The 25,035-nt window shown below is 41.8% G+C and overlaps 1 protein-coding gene across 1 annotated transcript; it reads right to left on the bottom strand.

Annotated features, from left to right (window-relative positions):
- Positions 1-6,102: 6,102 nt before the first annotated feature.
- Positions 6,103-14,291, bottom strand: LOC149025739 (uncharacterized). Its single transcript, XM_089143596.1, has 4 exons — positions 14,143-14,291; positions 12,882-12,888; positions 10,424-12,056; positions 6,103-10,286 (listed from the first exon to the last, which is right to left on the bottom strand). The coding sequence occupies exons 1-4, from the start codon at positions 14,289-14,291 to the stop codon at positions 6,103-6,105; spliced, it is 5,973 nt and encodes a 1,990-aa protein (XP_088999722.1).
- Between the last annotated feature and the right edge of the window lie 10,744 nt (positions 14,292-25,035).

The raw sequence follows: 25,035 nt of genomic DNA, 5'->3' as shown, positions 1-25,035 counted from the left end.
CCAATCTTGTATCATCCAAGCTTTCCTGATTTACGTCTCTTTGTGTAGATTTGCAGGGGAATAGAAACGAGGAAGCAGCAGACAGAGTTCGAAATTGAAGGTAAAATAATCTTAACAGGAAATTCAATAGTGGGTCTCTTTCTGTTTTTTGTATGGTTAAAGTAAGATTCCAAGTTCATTGATAGATGAGATACAGTTCCTGTAGAGAACTGTTTCTTAACCGTATCTCTGAGAAACATTGTTTTATCATTTAATGATATAATGCTGCCACACTCTGTTTTCTGATACTTCTCCCCCCTGCCTCTTATTCTGTGGAATGACAAACATCTGGTTGCCATACCTCGTGCATATAATTCTCTTTGGTCGTACAATAAATCATTCTAAGGGATCCACTGTTATGGGTAGGCTTTCTTTTTCTTTCATCTGTTTCATATTGGATGCGATGAGGATTTTGACGTTCAACCATTTATTTTACATCCTCAGGGTTCAGAAATTTTGCGATCCTCACTGACTAGTATAACCTTATCACAGGAGAATAATATTGTTGTCAGCTGCTATAGTGTGTGTTTACTAATCTTGGGCCCTGGGCCCCTGGCCACTTTTTGAGTATGTCTCCAATGCCTTCTTACATGGAGATCTTGAGGAAAATGTTTTTATGGAACAACCATCTGGTTTTGTTGACCCTACATTTCCTACTCATGTTTGTCATCTCCGAAAGTCTTTATATGGATTAAAACAGGCACCTAGAGCTTGGTACACTAAGCTTACCACCTTTATCACGGCTCATGGTTTTATTGGTTCTCGCACTGATACGTCTTTGTATTATTATACAAATTCTTCCGTCACATTGTATGTGTTGATCTATGTGGATGATATTCTGATCACTGGCAATAGCTTGGATGCTATTTCTGCTCTCATTAAAACTCTTGCCACTGCTTTTGCTATTAAAGATTTGGGAAATCTTCATTATTTCTTGGGTATTGAAGCTAGTCGTTCGATGATGGTAGCTTTTTGTCTCAAAAGAAGTACATCACTGATCTATTAGATCATGCTAAGATGAGCAATGCTAAGCCAATTGCTACTCCTTTTGCTTCGTGCACCGTTTCTCTTTTGGATGGCATACTTTATCGTGGAACCGAATATCGTCATGTAGTTGGTGCATTACAATATTTAGCCAACACCGTCCCGATATCGGTTATGCGGTTAGTCGTGTTGCTCGGTTCATGCATTCTCCTCGTACTCATTGGAGTGCGGTCAGCGATTTTGCGCTATTTAAGAGGCACAATTGATATGGGTATCTTCTTCTCCGCATCTTCTATGACTCTTATTGGCTGTTCGATGCGGGGGCCGGTGTCCGATGATCGCCGCTCTCTCGGCGGCTTTAGTGTTTTTCTTGGCAATCATCTTATTTCTTGGGTTCTCTGCAGAACTATTTCTCGTTCTTCCCGTGGTCCGTGTTGTTGCATCTGTTGCCCGGACTTCTATGGATTCGATCATTATTAGGCGAATTGGTGCCTTTCTTCCCACTGCTCTGTGATTGGTGTGATAACATTGGTGCTACCTATATGACTTCAAATCCTATTTTTCATGCTAGGCAAGCATGTTGGTTGACTTTCATTTTGTTCGTGATCTTGTTGCCTCTCGTCAATTTGTTGTTCGATACGTTTCCACTATTAATCAACTTGCTGATCTCCTTACCAAGGGATTGCCTCGACTTCGCTTTATTGCTCTTCGGGACAAGCTTACGGTATCTACCCCGCTTCGCTTGAGGGGGTGTGTTGAGAGTAGTATATCTACTAGTAGTTAGTTAGTTAGTTACATATTAGTTTGTATAAATACACTATACTACTTCTAATAAATGTGTAAAATACATTCACTATCAGTATGCAAGGCTTTTGTCCCATCCACAGTCAAGCTGAACAGATGAATTCTGAGCTGCTAAAACCATGCAATCTTGCTGAGAAAAAATTCAAGGGATTGGATCAAAATTGAAATGCATAACCAAGCATTAATATTTTCTTGATGCATGTAGAATTCAACCATACCTGCATATTGTTCTTGAGATTGCTGGAGAGTGAGAATGTTGGAGATGTGCAAAAGATAAGGGCAGATGATCATAGCATGTGAGGGTACCTATTTGGCATGGGATGCATTATGCTAGTATTGTAAATGGTGTCCACACAGTTCAGTGTAGGGCATCAACTGTAGAAGATGTAAGAGACTAGCAAATAACATAGCAGCAAACAGTGTTAATGCTGGTGCCAGTGGCTTAAGGTAAGTAACTAGGGGCAAGCATTGTTGGCAGAACTGAGGTCTGGGTGTTGAGACAAACTCCTAGCAACAAATTGCTGGGTAAGGTTGCGTAGGAAAATTGCTCCTTGGACTCTGCTTGCGTGGAAGCTTTTCAGCACTGGCTTTGTCTTTTTTGGCTGTGGTGAGTAACTTTAGCTGGCAAGCATATGATCAGATGAGATTGCATGGCTTGAGGTTCGTATCACAGATGGCTGTTGCAGTGGTAGGATGATATTTGGATCAATGGAATGTCAATGTTGTAGCTATGGAGATATTGAGTTCACCTTGAGTTGACTTACCATGCCCAAGTCAAAGTAACTCTCAATTTCTATTACTATCCACATAACATAGAAGTTCTAGCAAATAAGATGCAAATCCGTGGACTTTTATTGAACCGAAAAGGGCAAGCTGGCTGGCTGGCTCTGACTTTTATGGCTTTGTTTGGTTTTTTGGTTTATTCAGTTTTTCTAGAATTGGATGGGGCTTCCAAAGTTCTTTTTTAGTATAAATTTATTTGTAGGCAAGAGCACAGTTTGGTCCAAGCCATCTGGAGTCAAGTTACAGTGTTACTAGATGAAAAGCATGTAAAACAAATATAATTGATGGTCATTTGAAGGGTTGATTTTTTAATAGTTGTTGAACTTCCAAGCTTCCAAATGAGATATTCTTTTAGATTGGAGAAACTAGCTCTTATTTTTTGATGTTTAACTAATATTATTTTAAATTTTTTGTTACTTTTCAGTTATCAATTCTTAGAATGTTTTTGAAGCTGGGATCTATCTAATGTTATGTGGCTCAATTGTGATGTAAACCAGGTCTAGAGTTAGGGGTATTTTAATAATTTCCCTAGACCTAGGGATTGCCCAGGAAATCCCAACAAAGGTTGAAGGGTTTAAGGGTTTCTAAGGGGGTTTTAGAGCCTGCTAAAGCTTAACTTAATATCTGAATCCTTTTGTAATTTTAGTTTGAGATTTGAAAAAAAAAAAATCTGCAATGTTAAATTTTCTGCAATTCTGAAGGTTGAGATGAAGTACAGAATTTTTAGGTCAATAGAATATGACAGAACTGCAGAAAATACTTGTAGGACTTGAGTCTATGACTTCCTGTGATCCTAATGGGAGTGAAAGGGGTGTCCTAATGGGGTTTGGATGTGGCTACCGTGGGAGAGGAGGGGGAGGAGGAAGGCCAGCGGGTGCTATGGTTAAGTGGGGGCAGGGGCTGGGGAGGTCATGGGGGTTAGAGGAAGGGGTTAAGTGAGTCATGAAACCTAGGCAAGGCTGCTAGATTGATGCAGTTGCAAGGTAGGGACTTGGGGAAGGTTGCGCAGGACAGGGGAGGGGGTGGGAGGGTTGTGGACAAGAGAGGGAGAGCTGGGAATGGGTTGGGGATCTTCTGGACTTACTTGAATGCTTACTAGACTTGATGAATCAATCTCCAGAACTTGCTTGAATGCTAGAATCAAATTAAGAACTCTCAAAGACAACTGCAGGGTCCCCCTCAAAGGAACCCTACCACTCACTCAGGAAATTCACAATCAAAATTTTTAATTCATCAAATCTGAAAATCACAATGCAAGAAGAGGCTATTTATAGCTTAAGTTAACAGATTCTGACTCCAATTGGGATATCCTTACTGATAGTATCCCATTACATATTCGACTGAACTCTTATCCAAAACTCCTAACAAATAAGATAAGGAATAATATACCAAATAGGACTTCTTCAAAAACAACTTCAGCTCAAAATAAAATACTCCAAACAAATCCAAACCTGGCTCAAAATGACTCAATAAAATTCTGAAAAATTCTAAAATTAATTTTGGGGATAAATTAAGGGCTAAAATGCTCAAAATATCCCTTATGAAGGGTTTGGCTAGCCTATGGAGGTTTTTTAGAGCCATCTTGAAGGCCCCACTTGGATTTTCGTCTAGGGGGTCTTTGTGTTCACATTAAATTGGAAAAATATGAATAAAAATTCAGTGCCAACTGGTTAGGATCCCAGGATGGTTGTTTTTGTTTTTCTTATTAGTAACCATGGCAGTTGCCTCTGTTTTAGTTAGTAAGGCCAATTTGAAGTTCAGTTTAGAAACTTTGATGGGACCAGACAATATTTTACTACAGTTGACCCTTGTAGGAAATAAGGTGAAGGAGAGACATTTGGAGTGGTATAAGCACTTGCACTGGAGGTTACCCAGGAGTAGGTCAAGTGGCTCTGGAAAAAGTGATTAAGTACATATGTATCCCATAGATGAGGTTACTTTGTCATTTTAGTTGGTTTAGTTCAAAATAATTGTGTGCAATTTTAACAGAATTCTTGTGGTTGTAATTTCTATGTAATTGCTTAATCTTTTGGTTTTTCTATAACCTGTATTCTATATGTTTATTCTGTACTTTGCAAAGGTGTAATTACTTGTCTATCTGTGTGGCAGTGGTGGTGGTGGTGGTGTGATTCACTAGTTAAACCCTGATTCTTGATGGCCAGATGAAATGTTGTTTAGAATAAGGTGGTGAGGATTGGAAGGGTTGATGATATAAGTGTTGATGCAAGCAATTAAATTAACTTTGATTTATCTTTGCTTCATTTAAGATGATCTTTTTAGAACATATCTCTTGGATCAGATATTGTTGACTTCCGAAGGACAAAAAATTCGGATATTGGCTATTCCATATCAACAATATCATGTGGGTAAATGTTTTCTAATTGAATAACATGCGCTCTTAAATTCCATTGGCCAACTCGCCATAGCTGTTGGTAAGTCCAGATACTGAATATAAAAGGATTTAATTGTGTTTGAGACAGTGGCGGCTGTGTATGCTTGTGGTGAATGGTATCTGCCATCTATGTCTTCAGCTAGTAGATTCTTTGTTAAGTGCTTCAGTTTTTGCTCTCCATCTCCATGCATGAATGCTGGTTTCTTGTTTTGTTGTAGTTTAAACTTCTGGTTGGTTGGGTTATTTCTACTATAGCTACAAAGATCCTAATATAATTGTTAGGTTGAGAACAAAATAGAAGAATATTGAACCATCGAGAACTTTTCAGTTCTTTTCTTCTTTTCTGAGCTATATACGACTATTCTCTGGTTTTATGGTTAAATTTTTCGTTCAATGGACAAGACCACTGATGGAAACAACCATGGAGCTGAGCACCTATCTCTCATGTCATAGAAGGAAGAGAAGATGGAGGGAGGGTATCTTCATACCATATCAGAGGTGATGATATTTTTATCAGCTGCTACTCAAGGGTTTTTTGACATGGAGAAGGCCAGTACTTATCCCTGTCAAATTCTTGCCATGCCAGTAGCTTCCTTTCTATTTGGGAAGCAGACCGCCTGAGGCTGGGGCTTTGTTAGTCCCACATTGGTCAGCTCACAAGGTGCAATGGTAGAAAGATTTTATAGATATGGCAGAGGCCTATTAGGAGAACATACATAGATGTGGTCGATGGCTGATCAAGAAGGGCCATGGCCTAGGTTGGTGACCTCCATAGAACTTCTGAGAGGTGCCGGCCTAACTTCTCCCCAAGTAATAGTGTCATCATAATTTGAATCAGCTGAAGTTTGTTATCTTGGTTCTGTTGGATTTCTTTGATGTTGGTGATGTGAAGTGAGAAGCAGCAGCAGAGTTTCCCAAAAAAGGCTTACAGGTTGTTCGAATGTCGAGGTTCTACTTTCCTTTGCTTAAGGGCCTGGTTTATGATCTCAACTTCAACTGACAGTGTTCTGGGAATCTTATGAGGGAATTAGTATTGTGCAGTGGGGCTGTTTTACTTCCTTTTTTTTTTTTTTTTTTTTTTTTTTTTGGTAACCCAACATTCATTCAAAGGCAAAAGCCGAAGCGCCCTGATTACATAGTTCAAGGAGCCAAGGAGTGGAAGATGGCCATGTAGTCCTGCCTCCAAGGGACAAGGCCTTCCTAGCTAGAGAATGAGCAACAAGGTTCACTTCTCTAGAACAATACACAAAAGAACACCGATGAAAGTGGTGTATTACATAGTTGATATCTCTTACAATTGATTGCACCTCAGCAGAACCATTTCCACACCCTCCATTGAGCCAATCTACCAATGTAGCATTATCCGACCTAATATGCACGCTGCCAATTCCTTCAGTCACTGCCCATTGCATGGCAAGTAGTATAGCTAAACCCTCCCCAATCAAACTATCCGAAGCTATAATCGGTTCGGATGCAGCATGTAGGATGTTGCTATTGTGATCCATTACAATAAAGCCCGCACCTCCAGCATGACCCTTCAAAGGTACAGCCGCATCACACCAAATGGTCGCATCAAGATTATCAATTGCAACACCTTCCTCTTGATCCTCTCTTTGAGTTGGAGGATGATATTGAGTAACACCCTCAAAGTTCCCCATTGCATTCCAATACTCTTGAAATGCACGTTGGGATCTAGCCACAACTTCTTCTGGATCAGGGCCTTTGTACTTGAATGTTGCTTCATTTCGAGCTATCCACAAATTCCAGCATACAAAGGCAAAATGACTTAGAACCATTCTCCCCACCTCTTTACTTGGAAATGTAACTTTCTCCCATGCTTTCAAAGCCTCCGCTAATGAGATTATAGAGCCTCTTGGAATCAAAAAGTGCAATCCACTACCAAACCAAACAGCTTCGGCATATGGACACTGAAATAGTAAGTGAGCTGAAGTTTCTCGACCACCCCCGCACCTACGACACATAGGATCTAATGGTACTCCTTTTTGGGCCAAACTACTAGCTGTTGCGATACCATCTGCACAAACCCTCCAGAGAAAATTCTTGATCTTGGGCAATGTTTTACATGACCACATCCTCTTCCACACCCTCTTAGGAATAGACTCCCACTCATGGCTTCTAGATGTAGTAGGCTGACTTTGCTTCGCATATTCCCTCAGATTTAACAAGACATGATAGGCACTTTTTGTTGAGAAGCATCCATTCCTCGCACCCCCCCAAATTAATGTGTCTTCACTAGGGCATATCGGTATCCTTACCCTGAAAATGGCTTCAGCGTCTTGATGACAAAACCATTGATTAATGATATCCCGATTCCACGTGCGTGATTGAGGCTCAATCAATTGGGCTACACGAGTGATAGGGCATCGAGAGGGTTTTCGGCCCACTACCTTAAAATCCACTCTAGATGGTAACCAATTATCCTCCCAAGGGTTTATAAGCTCACCGGATCCCAATTGCCACATTAATCCAGCTTTCAAAACTTTAAGACCCACCAAGACGCTTCTCCATGCCCATGAAGGTTTATGGCCTGCTTTGGCCTCCAACAATCCACAATTTGGGAAATATATAGCCTTCATGATTTGTCCCCATAATGTGTTGGGTTCCTGCCATAGCCTCCAAGCAACTCTACACAAAAGTGCCCTATTATGTAAAGTGGGATCTCTCAAACCCAATCCTCCATCTTCTTTAGATTTGCACATTCTTGTCCACGAGACCCAATGGATCCTATTTTCTGATTCCTTCTGACCCCAAATACAGTTACTCATAGCTCTTCTCACTTCACTATGATGACTTTCAGGCAAAGAAAAATGGGCAGTAGCATATGTAGACAAAGACGTTGCAACAGATTTAATGAGGGTTACCTTGCCTTCAGTTGAGAGCATGCAGTTTTTCCACCCTTTGATACGGCCCACTGTCTTCTCTGTTAAGCCCTTAAAGACCTTTGATTTTGAGACCCCTATCTCAGTGGGCAACCCCAAATATTTAGTTGGACCAGAGCAATAGGGAATTTTCAACACCCTAGAAAACCAACATTTTATTCTTCTATGAGTATTGGGACTGAAGGTCATTGATGACTTTTTTAAATTTATTTCTTGACCACTGGCCCTGCAATACAATTCCAGACATTGCTTTAACTCCACCACTTGATCCATCTTCACCTGGGAGAAAAGTAGGCAATCATCAGCGAATAAGAGATGGGATATTGAGGGAGCCCTCCTCCTGATACTAACCCCCTTCACCAACCTTTCTTCCTCTGCCTTCTCAATCACAGCTGACAATACCTGTGAACACAGGATAAATAGAAATGGAGAAAGGGGATCTCCCTGCCTGATTCCCCTAGTTGGAGTAAAAGAGTTCTTCTCTGTGCCATTCACCAAAAGAGTGTAAGAAACTGAGCTAATACACTCCATAATCAAATCCACCCACCTTATTGAGAATCCCATTTTGAGTAGTACTGTTTTAATAAATGGCCATTCTAATCTATCATAGGCCTTCTTCATATCCAACTTCAGGGCTAGTAGCATAGTCTTCCCCTTCTTACGATGTTTAATGTAGTGAAAGAGCTCATGGGCAATAAAGATGTTGTCAGATATCACCCTATCTGGGACAAATGCTGACTGGTTAGGTGCAATTATATCTGGGAGATATGCTTTCAATCTCTCTGCCATGATTTTGGAAATGATTTTAACCACAACACCACATAGACTAATGGGTCTAAAATTCTCAGCCTTCTCCGGATTTGCAACTTTGGGTATTAAGCAGATGAATGTTCGATTCATCTCATGATGTAAAGTTCCATTTTCAAAGAAGTCAACAATGAATTTATAGATATCATCCTTAGTAATAGCCCAAAAACTCTGATAGAATAAGGGTGGATAATCATCAGGTCCAGGGCTCTTTAAAGGGTCCATATCAGACAAGGCATCATGCACTTCATCTTCGGAGGGGGTCAGACATAATTTAACATTTAATTCATTTGTGACTGAGCACTCTACCTGTTGAAGTGCCTTTTCCAAAGCATCATTGTCAATACCTTCAGAAGTAACTGCAGCCTCAAAGTGTTGGTTCAGCTCCAAGCACACCTCTTCTATAGTCTTTGTCCATTCTCCATCACTTAGTTTCAACTTTAAAATTCTATTTTTCTGTCTCCTTTGCAGTGTTGACGCATGGAAAAAAGCCGAGTTACGGTCCCCATCTCTAATCCAAGAAATTCTTGATTTTTGTCTCCAGAGAGCATCCTCCCTCTCCAGTTGCTCCTCCAACAGTGCTTGAACCTCTAATTCGAGCTTTAGATTCTCTTCAGTGTGAGGTTTGCATTGGATCCCTTCAAGCCGAGCTTTTAGTTGTTTAATTTGGGTCTGAATATGGCCAAAACAGTCCTTATTCCATCTCTTCAAGTCCACCTGACATCTCCCCAATTTTGTCAATAGAACATCACCATGACAGCCATTGGTTGGCTTTGTCCAAGCTTGTTGCACCACCTCTTTGCATTGTTCACTCCTCATCCAAGCTGCTTCAAACCTGAATGGTCTACGCCCTTTAGCCACACCACCCTCCGTGTCCACCAGAATAGGATTGTGGTCTGATGCAATGGCATGTCTAACAAGTACTGCTGCATCTCCAAATTTAACCCTCCATCCATAATTAGCCAAAGCTCTATCTAATCGGACTCTTATTGCATTCAAATCCCTCCGCCTATTACTCCATGTGAAAGTCGGGCCATTTGCACCTAGATCCATCAGTTGACATTGGTCCGTCATTTCCTTGAACAATCTAGTATCTCTCTGTCCTGTCCGATTGCCCCCCTCCTTCTCATACCAGCTGAGATAAGAATTAAAGTCACCCAACGTCAGCCACTCATCAGATCTCCTTCTCCCCATTCCCATCATTTTCTCCCATACTTTATGTCTATTTTGCTTTTTTGGTTCACCATAGACACATGATAAGTAGAATTTATTCTTCTCTTGGTCAACAATTTCACAGTCAATGATATTTTTACATGCTGATAAAATTGACACCTCCACCTCAGTATGCCACATCAACACCAAGCCTCCACTTTTACCCACAGAAGAAACAATATGACTTCCTTCAAACTTCAGTTTCCTTATAACCCTTTTCGCAATCTCATCCGTGCATCTAGACTCCATGAGGAATACCATGTCAGGGGAATCAGTTTTAATATAACTTCTTAGAGCCCGAACTGTCCGTGGGTTCCCCAACCCACGGCAGTTCCAACTGAATATTTTCATTGGATCCCGTGGGACTGTTCCCCAGTCACCACGGGTCCAGAGGATAAAAAATATTCCTCCCTGTTTTGTTTCTTGAAGCATACATTTACTTGCTGTGACTGTTCCTTTAACCCTTGCACGATGGCTGTCCTCTTGATTTTCTTCTCTTTACCTGCCTTTTTAGAAGATCTGGATGCATCTGAAATATCAAGAATGTGGTTCCTTGCCACCGTCTTCATTTTTAAATTTTGATGGTTAGGACGTTGGCTGATATTGACGAAGGTAGAAGATGCAGTGGGATTCGGAGGTGGCGTGGGAAAGTTGGGGTAACTGGGATGCAAATGACTATTTCCAATGCCATTATGGTAATTTTCCATACTGGAAAGGTCAATAATTTGATCCGTTGGAAAGGTTGAGTTTGGGTTGCATCTAGTGGTTTCAAATACTGTAGGTTGCATGACATTTAGACACATATTTGATGAAGCCGTAGCCTTATCAGATTTTAGGGAATTCTTGGACAGCTCGCTAGAAAGTGAATTTGTGTCTAAGGAAATTTCAGCCATATGGTTCAGTAACGACAAAATGGCTGCAGAGTGTTCCGGTTTGTGTGTAAGAAAGGAGTGGATAGAAGGTGCTATTGGGATGAGAGATGAGAAGGATTGACTAGTGAAGAAGGATGCAGATGGGATAGAGGAGGTTCTTACCGAGTTTTCTGATGCATCAGTCTTAGTATGACTTGAGGGCTTGCCACCTATATGTACCAAACCTCCAAAAAGCTGTTTCTGAACACTGTCACCCTGGTCTTCCTTCTGACAATTCACCTTCCCAGGTTTCCGTTGTTCCCCATGTATGCCATCCGTATTCACCCCTGCCATCTCCGGGCGTTTATCTGACCCACCCCTATTGAGACTTGAGTTCCACGATAGTTGCTTTGCTTCAAAAGAGACCTCTCTACAGTTCCTCAACAATCGTTCATCAGGAGTAGCAACTCTGTTACCAGCACTTCCTCTTGGTTTTGGACCTTCAGAACAAATCTCTGCATTCACACAACCATGGGCTCTTTGATGTAAGCTCTTCTCATCAAACCATTTAACGCACCGACTAATTTCATGACCCAACCTCCCGCAAAAGAAGCAGAACAAAGGCAGCCTCTCATATCTAACTTGTACTCTAGCATCTTCTTCTCCTTGACACTTAATATTAATCGAGCACCGAAGAGGTTTTCTAATATCTACATTAACCCGGATTCTGACGAAGCGAACTAACTTGCCAAACTGCATCCCTTCCACCAAGAACATTTTCATAGGGTTTCCGACCTTAGAAGCAATTATTTGCATCACCCCACCATCCATCAGTTCCTTCGGTATTTCATGTATCTGTATCCAGAAATCTACATGAGAGAAATCCCATTTTTGATTTTCATTCCATCTTTCAAGAACCATCAAATTATTCCCAACCGCCCACGGGCTCTCCTCCAGCACATTCAGCAGATCCATCTTATGTTGAAAAACGAACCTGTACTTCCTTTCCTCCATCATAGATATCTCAACAGGGAAACAACAGTTCCACGCCTTAAGCAGTCCCTCAGAGACCGCTTGCCTCCTGAAGGGTTTACCTTCCAGTATCAAGCCAACCAGAACAGTTTCACAGCATTCACTCTGTGAAGCAACCTCCACCCTATTAATAAAAACGTCTTCATCTTCATCCTCCTCCAACACATTCAGCAGTGGGTTATTCTTCGGTAGAGGAGAAAGGGAGGGATTGGGGTTAGGTATGGGGAACACATTCAGCAGTGGGTTTACTTCCTTTTTCAGGTGAAGTCATCATAGACTTTCAATTCATTGAGAGGAATAGTGCTCTATTAGGTTAAATTTTGAACAGAGCATATTTTTTTTTTCTTCTTGGAATTTGTTATCATGGTAGATCCCTAGATTATGGCAGGAGAATGTAAGTCACCTATTTCTGTTCTGTTCATGGGGTTACTTCCCCAAAATATATAAGAGAACATACATGATACAAAATCGGTTCATTGTTTTCAATGAACATTTTATATTTTCTTCGCAGTTTCAACCACCTTGCTTTCCATGCTCTTAATAGTTGTCATTTGGCAAGAAGTCTCTGCGAATCTGACGTGTGTGCCAATTTATCAGGAACAAGAAAAATCTTGTTTGTAGAATATGCATGGGGTTCATTTGGGTTGTATTCTGCATTCTGGATTTTAGGTCCATCATGAATATTAATTATCGTGGAGGGAACTTCTCAGATTCTCATCACTTTATTGGATTGCAGTTGTTGTATATTTCAGAGACGTTTGAATGCATGAGTAAATTATTGAATGGCATGCTCAGAATAAATTGGCGATGTAAACGGTGGATAACACATAATAAAGCCTACGACCTTGCTATTCAAACCTCATGTTTCTACTGTAAAAATTCTCTTATCTGGGTAATGCTGTCGAGGGGGTTGTCTAAATTTTGTAATAAGAGAATGTCAAAGTTAGTAGCATAATTATGAACCCTCAATTCTTTGATGAAAAGGGAGAATCCACTCCTTTCTGTGGATTATTTAACTTCTATATTTGTTATGGGTCGTTTCTTCATTTTGAGAGTCATACTTGAAAGCAAGCTTACCTTTGTCCTGTAGGGGATAACACAAGTTGAATGATTTCCCAACTGCAATAGATCTTGGAAATTTTGAGCTTCCTCTCATATGCTCGTAGGCTGTCCCTTTATTTCTTCTGTTTTTCATTGGGTGCTACAGATTCTTCTACTCAGCCCTTCTTTTCTTCCTTGGGGTTCTGAAATTTCATCATCCTTACTAGTTTGTGTGATTTCACTGTCCTTGATATCATTCTTGAACTTGGAACTTTTTAAAATGACCACCTCCTATTTCTTCTTGGTTTTCCCTTCTTTTCTTCTTCCATTCATTAGTCATTGGTGATCACATATCGAGTTCTCTGTTCTTCTTTCTATCGTTGTTGGGTGTTCAGCATTTCTCCATTCCAACTAACAATTTCTCATTTTTTTTTATATTCTTCATTTATAACCTGTTCATAGGAGTGTCAATTTATTTTCCATGTTATAGTTTGTGTTACTACTGTAGTCCTCTGGCCAATCTTAAAGGTGCAGGACTGTTGTCCATCAATAAGCAAACTGTACTAGATGAATACCAAGCTACTAAAAAAACTGCAATCTTTGAGCAATTGAAGTTCTTTGGTAAGAATAAGGCTGGCCGGGGGCACCATGAAAAAAGACTACCTGTAGAAAGTTTTCAAACGCAACTATGCTTTGAGAAAGACTCGCTCGTGTTCTCAAAAATGTCTGGGCGGCAGAGCTCCGCAACTTGTGAAAACTGAAAACGGAAAGCTCTGCAACTCCTCCAGATCGAGAAGCTTGAGGCAGAGAGGCTCGCTTGAGTAGTCTCTCCGCCTCCCCTGTTCCCCTCCGTCTCAATCTCTGTCTCCATCTCCGATCTTCTTCTCCTCTTCCGCTGCTCTCTCTCCCGTCTCTTCTCTCTGTTTTTTCTCTCACCTCCTCCAGTTCTCTCTCTTTCCCTTCATTTCTGTTCTCTCTCCCGCCCTTTCTGTTCTCTCTCCTGTCCTCTCTGTTTCTCTCTCCCGTTCCCTGTTTCTCTCGTTTTTTCTCTGTTTCTATCTATTTCTCTCTCCCGTTGGCTCTGTTATGTCTCACCCCCGTCCCCTCTGCTTGCCTTCCCTGCTCTTTTCCGTCCTCTTTCCCGTCTCCCTCTTTCCCCCCTCCGTTTCACTTTCTCCGTTAATAACCAGATCTAGGGTTTCCCCTTAGATATGCGGTTGCAGTACTTTGTTTTTGTTTTTTATTTTTATTTTTCACATAACAGCTCCTTTGCTTGCAGTGTTTCCTTGGTGCACACCGTAGAACAACTCCAGCTTTGCGTACAAGTTCTTCTGCGTCGAGCTTGATAGGTATGCCTATACGGCAAGTCGGATGGCAGGTCCGATCCGCATTTTCACTGCTACCATCGCTACAATTGTAGGAGTTATGTGTCCGCCCTTGAGGCATGTTGTTTGTCCCCCTATGTGGGTGTTGTATTTCTGTCCCCCAGTCACGTCCTCCCAGCCGGTACCCTATCTGGCATACCCGAGAGTGTGATCCACAGCCCGAAGATCAGGTATCGAGTGATCAACCTCCCACATAAACAATAACATAATCATGAACAATCATAATAAAAGTGCGGAAGATAAACCATAGATCCAATAAAGAAAGAATGAATCATAAATGAATCAGAATGATAGATATAATCAGAGTGTCAAACAGATAAGTAAAGTGAGGCAAAAATCCCACTCTACAACCAGCGGAAAAGTAGCTCTAAAAGAATAAACTAGACAAAATCTAATCCCAGTAGCAAGTACATTGGGTAACTAAATTGTTCTCCACTTTATAGACAACATCCTTATAAGTGTAAATCTCATAAATGGCGCAAGGACGCTTCCACTCAATGGTCGGACTAAGCATCGTACGGAGCATAACCACTCGCGGGATCTTCAGTGTAATTGTGGTAACCGCAATCACCTTCCTGGAGATATGCCTCTTCGCCTTGCGCTTCTTCATAGGGACCGTCATAGTACTCAAGACTGCAGGATAGTCTAACAAACATTGTACAATAAAGGAATGAGTTTCAAAGAAACTCGATAAGGCGATTAAAATCCATAATAACATAAATGGCAGGGATTCCGAACAAACATAAATGCAATATGATATGAGACAAGCAATGAATGAATGAATCTAACTCTATGTATGCTGGTATCTTGGATTCTCTCACGGATCATTTCACCGGTCTTGAGCAGCCGATTGGTAATGGGTCCTTCATCCCTCAGGACAAACCATGGCAAGGGGTTAAGTCAACACACTCTCTCACAACCATTTGGTATAAGTACTTGGCGCATGTCGTGGTAAAACCTAGCCAAATGCAAGTCTTCTACTTAGTTACATCAAGTCGGATCCAGATACGTCCATTCCTCGTCCCCGACGATCCTTTCCGGTATCCTTCACACTAGAGTCCTCATAGTCCCCGACTACGGACTCATCAACCCTATTGGTTATCCACATATGGTAAACGGGAAGCTCTCACGTCCTCTCACGGGTTGGTTACCGGTCTTAAGCGCCCGTGAGCCCAAGTCTAACCATATGCAACCCTACCAATAAATGGCCCCCACAATGTGATTCCTGTCCTCTCACGGGTTGGTTACCGGTCTTGAGCGCCCATGAATCCCCATTGCTACCACGGGTCGTTCGGTCTCAATACCCCTCCGATTAGGGTCCGACATAACAGACATCCTAGCCAAACACTACTAGACAATCCTAGATATGTCATCCAACAGTTTAGGAAGGTGTCCAGAGGGCATCTCCGGAAACATCCCATAATATTCCCGTAGTAGTCCAAGGACAGAAATGTCAAAAGGACACGTCTCCTTTCCAAACCATACTTAAGCATACACATGCATCAATTCATATCATCACATATATGGTAACTTCATATATGGAAAGAAATCAATAACTACAATCAACTTGTATATAATTGGTAAGTAAATCATACATGAATCAATTTAAGCAATGCTACTGTAATCAAGGTTATGCAGCAGTAGTATATCGTTGTAAGAATCTAATTTAGGAAACATATCAACGATATTCAAATATAGAAACTAGATTCATGCTATCTATGTAATTAAGGAAATAACCATCCTTACCTTTTATAACTCGCAAAGGAATCCTAAGAAATCAAGTAAGATCTTGGAAAACTTGAGAAGAAGGTCCTAAACAAGTATATACAACATATTAGGAAAGATCCCTAACAGAAAAGATACCAAAACATCCAACACAGACCAATTCTGGAGTTGCTGTATTCATTGGTCGAGTGGATTGGTCGACTGGTCCAGTCGACCAATCAGTCGACCAATGCAGACAGTAGCCTAAAAAACAGAATTTTAAGATATGAAATCCGAATTTGGTGGTTCAAAAGGGTACTAATCAAGGGGTAAACTACATCAGTAGTATTCCAACATATAGGGGACTTCAAAACACCAATCAAATCAAGACATCAAGATCCAAATTAGGAAACAAAAAGTTACCATAATTAGATCAACCATGGATCTTGATGAATTCGAAATAGAAATCAAAGACAAGAACAATAGGAGGATGGATCATTGCTTCAGGTAAAGGTATCATGAAAAGCATACTTAGATCTTCAAGGAAATAGGCTTAAAAGCATAAATCTAAATAAGGAAACAAAACCTACCATATATGTAACTATCATGATTCATGCAGAAAACATGGTATGGTAGAAGAGAAACAACTAGAGATTGATAGATCATGGATCATGAAAAGAAAACACAGCAATTGACTACTAACATGATCAATATAGAAGATCCAAGGAGATCAGAATTCAAATCAGAAGTTAAACAAAGACTAGATCATGGTTTGATCATGATTCCTTCAAAAGCTTGCAATGATCATGGTTAAGATCATTGTTTTAGCCATTAATCCTTAAGATGATCATGAGAACATGTTCAGAGATGTTTGCAACAGAGAATGCAGCATCTCTTCAACTGTCTCAACTCAAAAAGGAAAGAAAAACAAAGATGGAGGAGAAGAAGAGAGAGTAGACATACCTTTTGATGCAAAAGGAAGAGTTTCGACGAAGATCCGTCAAGAAAACACCAAGGATGCAAGGGAGATGACTTGCAGAGGTCTTTGGTTCGTTCCAGAGAGTTTGGAGGCAGCAAATACGAAGTAGACTCGAGATTGGACTTAAATAGAGCAAGAAAGACCTAATTGCCAAAGACAGCACTCATTGGTCGAGTGGATTGGTCGACTGGCCCAGTCGACCAATCAGTCGACCAATGCTGACAGCAAGTCCAGAACAGGGAATTGAAGGCCCAGATCAAATCCAATCCAAAAGGGGTTTTGCACACAAGTCAAGTGACTCACCTAATAGGTAGAAATGCCTTCAAACCAAGATAGAGAGCACTCCAAGTCCATCAACTAATCCGATCTTCATCAAGATTCAGTTTCCATAAATAGAACTTCATCATCAACTTTCATGGATTCAAAGCCAGACACCAAGTCCTCCACTGGGATGGCCCAAAGCTGACTTCTTACTTTACTCCGGGTCATCGGACCTACAAATAACAAGGTTTCCGGGTCAAGGTTAGGGCTGGGTTTTACACCCCCTCTATGGGTATTGGTGCTTTTTTGGTGTTTCTGTTCTAAGGGTTTTGTGGATGTGATCCATTTTGGGCTTGACCCAACCCTTACCCTGGCTGACCCTGTCTATTGCATGTACGACAGTTTGATCCTTGTCCACTCCTTGGTTCGGTTTGAACCTTGTGTTCTCATGCAGTTATGTCTGTACCTCTTTTAGTTATATGAATGAAGTGTTGTTTACCAAAAAAAAAAAAAAAAAAGGCTGGCCGAAGAGATTGCTTCTAATTAAAAAGCAGAACTAAGCATCGATATTTTTTTAATGTTTGTCGACCATATCTGCGTGCTTATTGCTCTCTAGATTGGGTGAACATATAAGCAATTGCGAGAGGAGATTGCTTACATGTACAAAAGATGGGCAAAGAAAAGTATTAGTGGTGTTCAACTCTTAACCATTGACTCTGTGTATCTGTTATTATTGTAGGAGCTGAAGGTATCTGTTGAGCATAGAATACATCGTTCTAGTGTTGCAATTGTTGTCAAAATAATAAGGCAACATAGACTAGGCGCAGAGCCCATGGCAGCACTTATGAAGATTTTACATTCATCATGAGCATTATGTTCTCGGTTTCAGGATACAAGTAGATGAGATTGTATCGCTTGAGGTTGATATGGCGATTAGCAATAATGGTGGCATATTTGTATCAGTGGATGGTCAATGATGTGGCTGTGAAGACCATTGAGATCATCTAGGAATTGTCTTTGGACTATTGGTAGCAAAAATTGTCTATGAACAGTTGAGCTTGCATCATGGCTGATAGGGTATGTTAAATGGTCAATGTAATGCTCTTGTGTTACAAGATATTGCAGGAGAATCTAGGATGTGTAATGTGTAGCTATGGGGCAGCCTTGCAGATTTTATGGGGCAGATGTGGAGATAATGTAGCAGCAACTTCAAGAATTTTTCTGGTCATCATGCGGTTGGAATTAGGACGAGCTGAACGGAAAATAAATGAAGAGCAGTGATGAGCTATGGCAAAGTGTGCACCTTCTCCGGACATCAGTCATGTTCGGTTGGGTTGAGGATTTCTTTATCCGAATTGAATCTTCTTTTCAATGTTGCTTTGGAATCGGTTAAAATGGAACTCGAGATTAGGGAGTTATGGCCATTTCTGTAGAGATATATGCATCCGGCTTCATCAGTCATACATGGCTTAAATTGATAATCTGCAAACTCAAGGAAAGATGTCCATGATGTGAAGGTCAAAGTCGGGATGGATTTCCATGGGTTGTTTTTGAGTTGCAAGCGAGAGTCATCTTGTGTTATTCCGGTGCACCGACTTTGGGTTGGTTTTTGAGCGCCTTCCAAGCGAGAATTTTTGAGTAGTGGTATTCAAATTTTTAGAGTTCCAGTCTTCTTTCATATTGATGCGTCCAAAATCTGCTCAGCCCTTAGATCTCCTCGTGATGTCTTGCAAAACGAAAGCGTCAGATGTGGCCCGACTGCTGGGGTCGGGAGTCCACCTCCGAAGGCTAAGTCAGTTGATGAACTTAATCACAAACGGCTCTGCTAGAAGCGCAGAGCTTAAGGAATGAAGAACTGGGAAGGGTGATCTAGATAGCAGATCGCTGATAGTTTAGGTCTATCAGTGTGTATCTGAACCTGAGTATCAGATAGTATTCTTTTTTCGATCCCCTCACCTTGTATGGTAGTGAGGTTTATATAGAGTGTACCTTCGAATCTCCTTCGTTGGATGCACTTGAGCCTTCTTCGGGTAGTCGTTGGATCTTATCAGTTAGATCCGTTGAGCAATAGACGTCTACTAGTTTGGGCTAGTAGAGGACTCCTGAGATAACCTTTAGGTTATGCGATGATTATCCCTTCGATAATGATTATCCGCAGCTGTCAATTCGAGTCTGCCATAATTAGGGTGATTACCCTAATCCATAAGTAGGATTAGGGCACGCTTGTAGCCGAATAAGCTTTCTTCTTCAGCAAGCCATCTTCCGGATCCGGTTCGCTCGGGAGCTAGTCGGTTCTCTCCGTCTCGACCGGGGTCGAGGGTCGGACCAGGTATGAACCCGGTCTGATCATAATCTCTCCATATCACGAGCCCCCCAGACCAAGCGTTCGGTCGATCCCGAGGGCTTGGTTTTTAACTGGGTTCGTCGTCGATGATAATCTCTGCGTGCTTCATTAAATGTCATATCACATTTAATGCGGTGGTCACTTTCCCTCGAGCGTTGTGAGTGTAAGGCCACATATCTCCTTGCAGTTGATCTGTCGTGGCTCACGTCATCCAAGCGACGGTTTCCGAACGCCTATTTCGGATTCGTGAGTTCAAACTTTCAAAACGTCTTTCAATCTTGATCGCTGATTTTGAATCAATCTCGATCGTTCGATTCCCGAACACTCGTGCGGGAGTTTTAAAAGCGGTTCGTTGTCTTCGTAGGTTTCATTCTTCCCTGTCTGGAATTTGAACCTTTGTTGTCCGCTTTCGCGCCTTCCTGCTCTCAAGCTTCCGCCTCACTTGAATCAGTAAGTTTACTAGTCTTTTTCTTTTTGTAGTTTACTGAAACAAGTAATGGCGGACGATAGGGCTTCCCAGGTACCCAGTGTTGGTAATAGCAGTGAGGCTTTTGCTTCTCCTGTCCTTCTCAAGTCTGGATCTTCCAAGATTGTCGAGTCTTTTAGGCAGCCTCAAACTTCCGGGTCCGATGGTGGACCTGGCTCTGTTCCCTCCATTTACGATGAGGAAACCCTTCTTTCAGATGTCCAAGATTTTGATTTTCCTTCCTCATATCGAGGTTAGGGCTCCCCACCCCGATGAGAGGGTTGATTCATCCCTTTCGGGTGAATTTTCTCGTATATAGATGCACCTGGAAAGCGGGGTTCGCTTTCCCTTTTTTAATCCTTGTTCTTCGCAGTTTTGAATCATTGGAACATTTGTCCCGGAATGCTCCTCCCCAATAGCTGGCGTCTTATCGTCGGCTTCTTGGGTTTGTGTTTTGAACTTGGCATTACGCCATCTCTTTCTCTCTTTATACATTTTCATGTTCTTTCTATCTCCCATCCTCCCGGATGGGTTTTTCTGTCCAAACGCAATAAGGCTGAACTTGATTGGAGGGGCAACATCCTTGTCAAAGGAACTTGCCCTTCTAACCACAAAAGATGGCGCGAACGATACTTTTTCTGTTGAGCGCCTCCATCAAATCTTAACTTCCCAACCACCTGGAGGAGGTGTACTTCTTCTTCCGAGAATAACCGAGGCCTTCCCTTAACCAGAGAAGACGAGGCGGCCATCAGGAAGATCAAATCCATTCCGTGGTATCAAGAGATACATGGACTTGAAGTGGAGTATAACTCCATCCTTCAGTACTGGGGCTTGGCTCATTGTGAGCTTCTAACCACCATCCTTTAATTTGACTGAAGTGATATGTTTTTAATTCTGACTCTTGTCCTTCTTCTTTGCAGTGCCTCCAAGAACGAACCCTGAAAGCCTGCGGGTGAAGGCCGCTAGGGCCGTTGTGACAGCCAAGCAACGATCGCCCAGAGCCTTGACCGTAGATCAAGAGGCTTCTATTCCCTCTCCCGACCCCTCTTATAGGGGTATCAGGAATATCAGGCCCGTGGCTGATGCTTCGGGTAAAGGGAAGAAACCGATGGTGGAGAGGTCTAATGTCTCTTCCTCCGCCCGAACCAAGAGGAGGCATGACACAATTGATGCTCCCTCCAATAAAAAATCCAAAGCTTCAACGGATGGTGAGGAGGTCTTCACCCCCCCAAGTGGACCCCCGAAGCCGACCGACAGATGACTCGGGATCCCGAGAAAGCTGCAGAATGGAGCTCCCTCGCTCTTGCTCCTTCTGATCGCCAGGAATTTGAAGCCCTGGATGACACCTCCCTTGTTAGTCAATCTACAAGGTACTTGTCTTCTTGCTTAGTTATTTTTTCATAATTCCTTATGACTTCTTCTGATATTTTCCGCCTTCCCAGGAATGCTGTGTTGAGCTTTTATCAACACATGGAAGCATTGAGCCGGGTTGGTCGCACCAGCTTTTGCTGCAAACCTGTGAAGAGAATTTGGCGAAAGCCAATTCTGAAATAGACCAGCTGACTGCAGCTGCCGTGGAGCTGCAGAAAAAGCATGAGGAAGAAGTGATCTACCTCAAGGAGGCCCTCGAAGCGCGAAGATTCGTGCCGCTGCTGCCGAGTGCGAGGCCAGGAAGCAAAAAGCAGCTGCCACGTTGTTTGGTGACAGGCTTGAATTCAAAAGTAGGGAGCTCGAAGAACATCTGAAGTTGGCAATCCCTAGCAAGCCCGAGCATATAAAGCTAGAGCTTCGGAAGGAATGTGTTCGGAAATACCTGAACAGCGTACCTTTCTCCGAGCTGCTAGGTATCTACAACCTTCAAGCTTATCGCTTGGGGCAGAACGACGTTTGGGAGCGAATCCTCGGATCAATCCCCCGCCTTCGACATCGCTCCCTTTTCGTGAGGAGTGCCACAAAGAGGTCTTCGGGAAAGTTGGTATGGATCTCCCGGACTGGGCTCAGGAAGAAGATGATCCTTTTCCAGCTGACCCTCAATATGAGGCATACCTGGCTGACGAGCCGGCACTTCTAGAGGAGAAATCACAAGCCGAGTCTCAAGTTGCTGCTGTAGAGGACTCAGCCGATGCCATTCTTGAGGAAGGCTCTTCTCATGATCCTGAGAAAAGTCCTCCCGACCAGGGTCCCTTGGGCAACAATGAAGAAAAGGCATAGGGAGTTATCTTTTTGTACAGAATTACCCTCTATTTAATGAATAGACATTTCTTTCTCATGTTGGCCTTTATATTTCCTCGTCTCCTGCCGAAATCTTGCCTTGAATATCAAAATATTAATGATAAAACTCATCACTTAACTTTACATTCCTCGCCGAATAATAATCTTGTAGAAATATTGTGAAGATGCGTTTCGGGAAGATGCATTAATCTTCTCCAGTACTTCATTTATTGCAAAGTCCGCACGTTTCCCTTCTGCGAAGTTCAAACGTTTTCTTGCCTTTGTATACCATTCACTGTTTCCAATGAATCGGAAATACATCCATTATTTTAATGGCGGTGCGACGATTGGAGGTATCTCTGCATCAGGTGCTCGCTTCCACATGTTTCCATGTGGCATCCCTCCGACCGTTGATCTTGCTTCTTGCGGATTTCGAAGCGTCATTTCGATCTAGGTCGTCGGTTGTCCTTAGCCTTCAACTGTCGTCTTAATACCTGAGGCTATTTAAAGCCTTCGTGTGTCACGCCCTCCCAGCCGGTACCCTATCTGGCATACCCGAGAGTGTGATCCACAGCCCGAAGATCAGGTATCGAGTGATCAACCTCCCACATAAGCAATAACATAATCATGAACAACCATAACAAGAGTGCGGAAGATAAATCATAGATTCAATAAAGAAAGAATGAATCATAAACGAAACGGAATAATAGATATATAATCAGAGTGTCAAACAGATAGGTAAAGTGAAGCAAATATCCCACTTTACATCCAGCGGAAAAGTAGCTCGAAAGAATAAACTAGATAAAAGCTAATCCCAGTAGCATGTACATTGGGTAACTAAATTATTCTCCACTTTGTAGACGACATCCTTGTAGGTGTAGATCTCATAAATAGCACAAGGACGCTTCCACTCAATGGTCGGACTAAGCATTGTACGGAGCATAACCACCCGCGGGATCTTCGGGAGTAATTGTGGTAACCGCAATCACCTTCCCCGGAGATATGTCTCTTCGCCTTGCGCTTCCTCATAGGGACCGTCATAGTATTCCGTACTGCAGGATAGTCTAACAACATTGTACAATAAAGGAATGAGTTTCGAAGAAACTCGAAGAAGGCGATTAAAATCCATAATAACATAAATGGCAGGATTCCGTAACAATCATAAATGCAATATGATATGAGACAAACAATGAATGAATGATTCTAACTCTATGTATGCTGGTCTCTATTGGCGGACATGCTTTAAGTCATAGCACCGTACTCAGTAGGAAAGTCTCAATCACTCATCATCGGTTGGTAATGGGTCCGGCATCCCTCGGGACATTCCATGGCTAGGGGGTTAAGTCAACACACTCTCTCACAACCATTTGGTATAAGTACTTGGCGCATGTCGGGTAATACCTAGCCAAATGCAAGTCTTCTACTTGGTTACATCAAGTCAGATCCGGGATACTTCCATTCCTCGTCCCCGACGATCCTTTCCGGTATCCTTCACACTAGAGTCCTCATAGTCCCCGACTACGGACTCACCAACCCTATTGATCATCCACATATGGTAAACGGGAAGCTCTCACGTCCTCTCACGGGTTGGTTACCGGTCTTAAGCGCCCGTGAGCCCAAGTCTAACCATATGCAACCCTACCAATAAATGGCCCCCACAATGTGATTCCTGTCCTCTCACGGATTGGTTACCGGTCTTGAGCGCCCATGAATCCCCATTGCTACCACGGGTCGTTCGGTCTCAATACCCCTCCGATTAGGGTCCTCACATAACAGGACATCCTAGCCAAACACTACTAGACAATCCTATATATGTCATCCAACAGTTTAGGAAGGTGTCCAGAGGGCATCTCCGGAAACATCCCATAATATTCCCGTAGTAGTCCAAGGACAGAAATGTCAAAAGGACACCTCTCCTTTCCAAACCATACGTAAGCATACACATGCATCAATTCATATCATCACATATATGGTAACTCCATATATGGAAAGAAATCAATATTTACAATCATTTGTATAACATTGGTAAATAAATCATACATGAATCAATTCAATATGAATAAGCAATGCTACTGTAATCAAAGTTATGCAACAGTAGTATATCATTGTAAGAATCTAATTTAAGAAACATATTAATGATATTCAAATATAGAAACTAGATTCATGCTATCTATGTAATTAAGGAAATAACCATCCTTACCTTTTATAACTCGCAAAGAATCCTAAGAAATCAAGTAAGATCTTGGCAAACTTGAGAAGAAGGTCCTAAACAAGTATATACAACATATTAGGAAAGATCCCTAACAGAAAATATAGCAAAGCATCCGAAATGCAGACCAATTCTGGAGTTGCTGTACTCATTGGTCGAGTGGATTGGTCGAGTGGTCCAATCGACCAATCAGTCGACCAATGCAGACGAATAGCTTAGAAAATCGAGTTTTGAGATATGAAATCCGAATTTGGTGGTTCAAAAGGGTACTAATCAAGGGGTAAACTACATCAGTAGTATTCTAGCATATAGGGGACCTCAAAACACTAATCAAATCAAGGTATCAAGATCCAAATTAGGAAACAAAAAGTTACCATAAATAAATCAAACATGGATCTTGATGAATTTTGAAATAGAAAACAAGGACAATAACTATAGGAGGATGGATCATTGCTTTCGGTAATGAAAACATGAAAACATGCATAGGTCTTCATGGAATAAGGCTTAGAAGCATAAATCTAAATAAGGAAATAAAACCTACCATATATGTACTATCATGCATCATGAAGAACACATAGTAAGGTAGAAGAGAACAACTAGAATTCTATGGATTATGGATCATAGAAAGAAA

The sequence above is a fragment of the Hakea prostrata genome, chromosome 2, assembly GCF_041222555.1.
Source record: "Hakea prostrata isolate BN-2017 chromosome 2, UWA_Hpros_2, whole genome shotgun sequence".
Lineage (NCBI taxonomy): Eukaryota > Viridiplantae > Streptophyta > Magnoliopsida > Proteales > Proteaceae > Hakea > Hakea prostrata.
The sequence above is the reverse complement of the archived record's forward strand: the minus strand, read 5'-3'. Positions and strand labels throughout refer to the sequence as shown.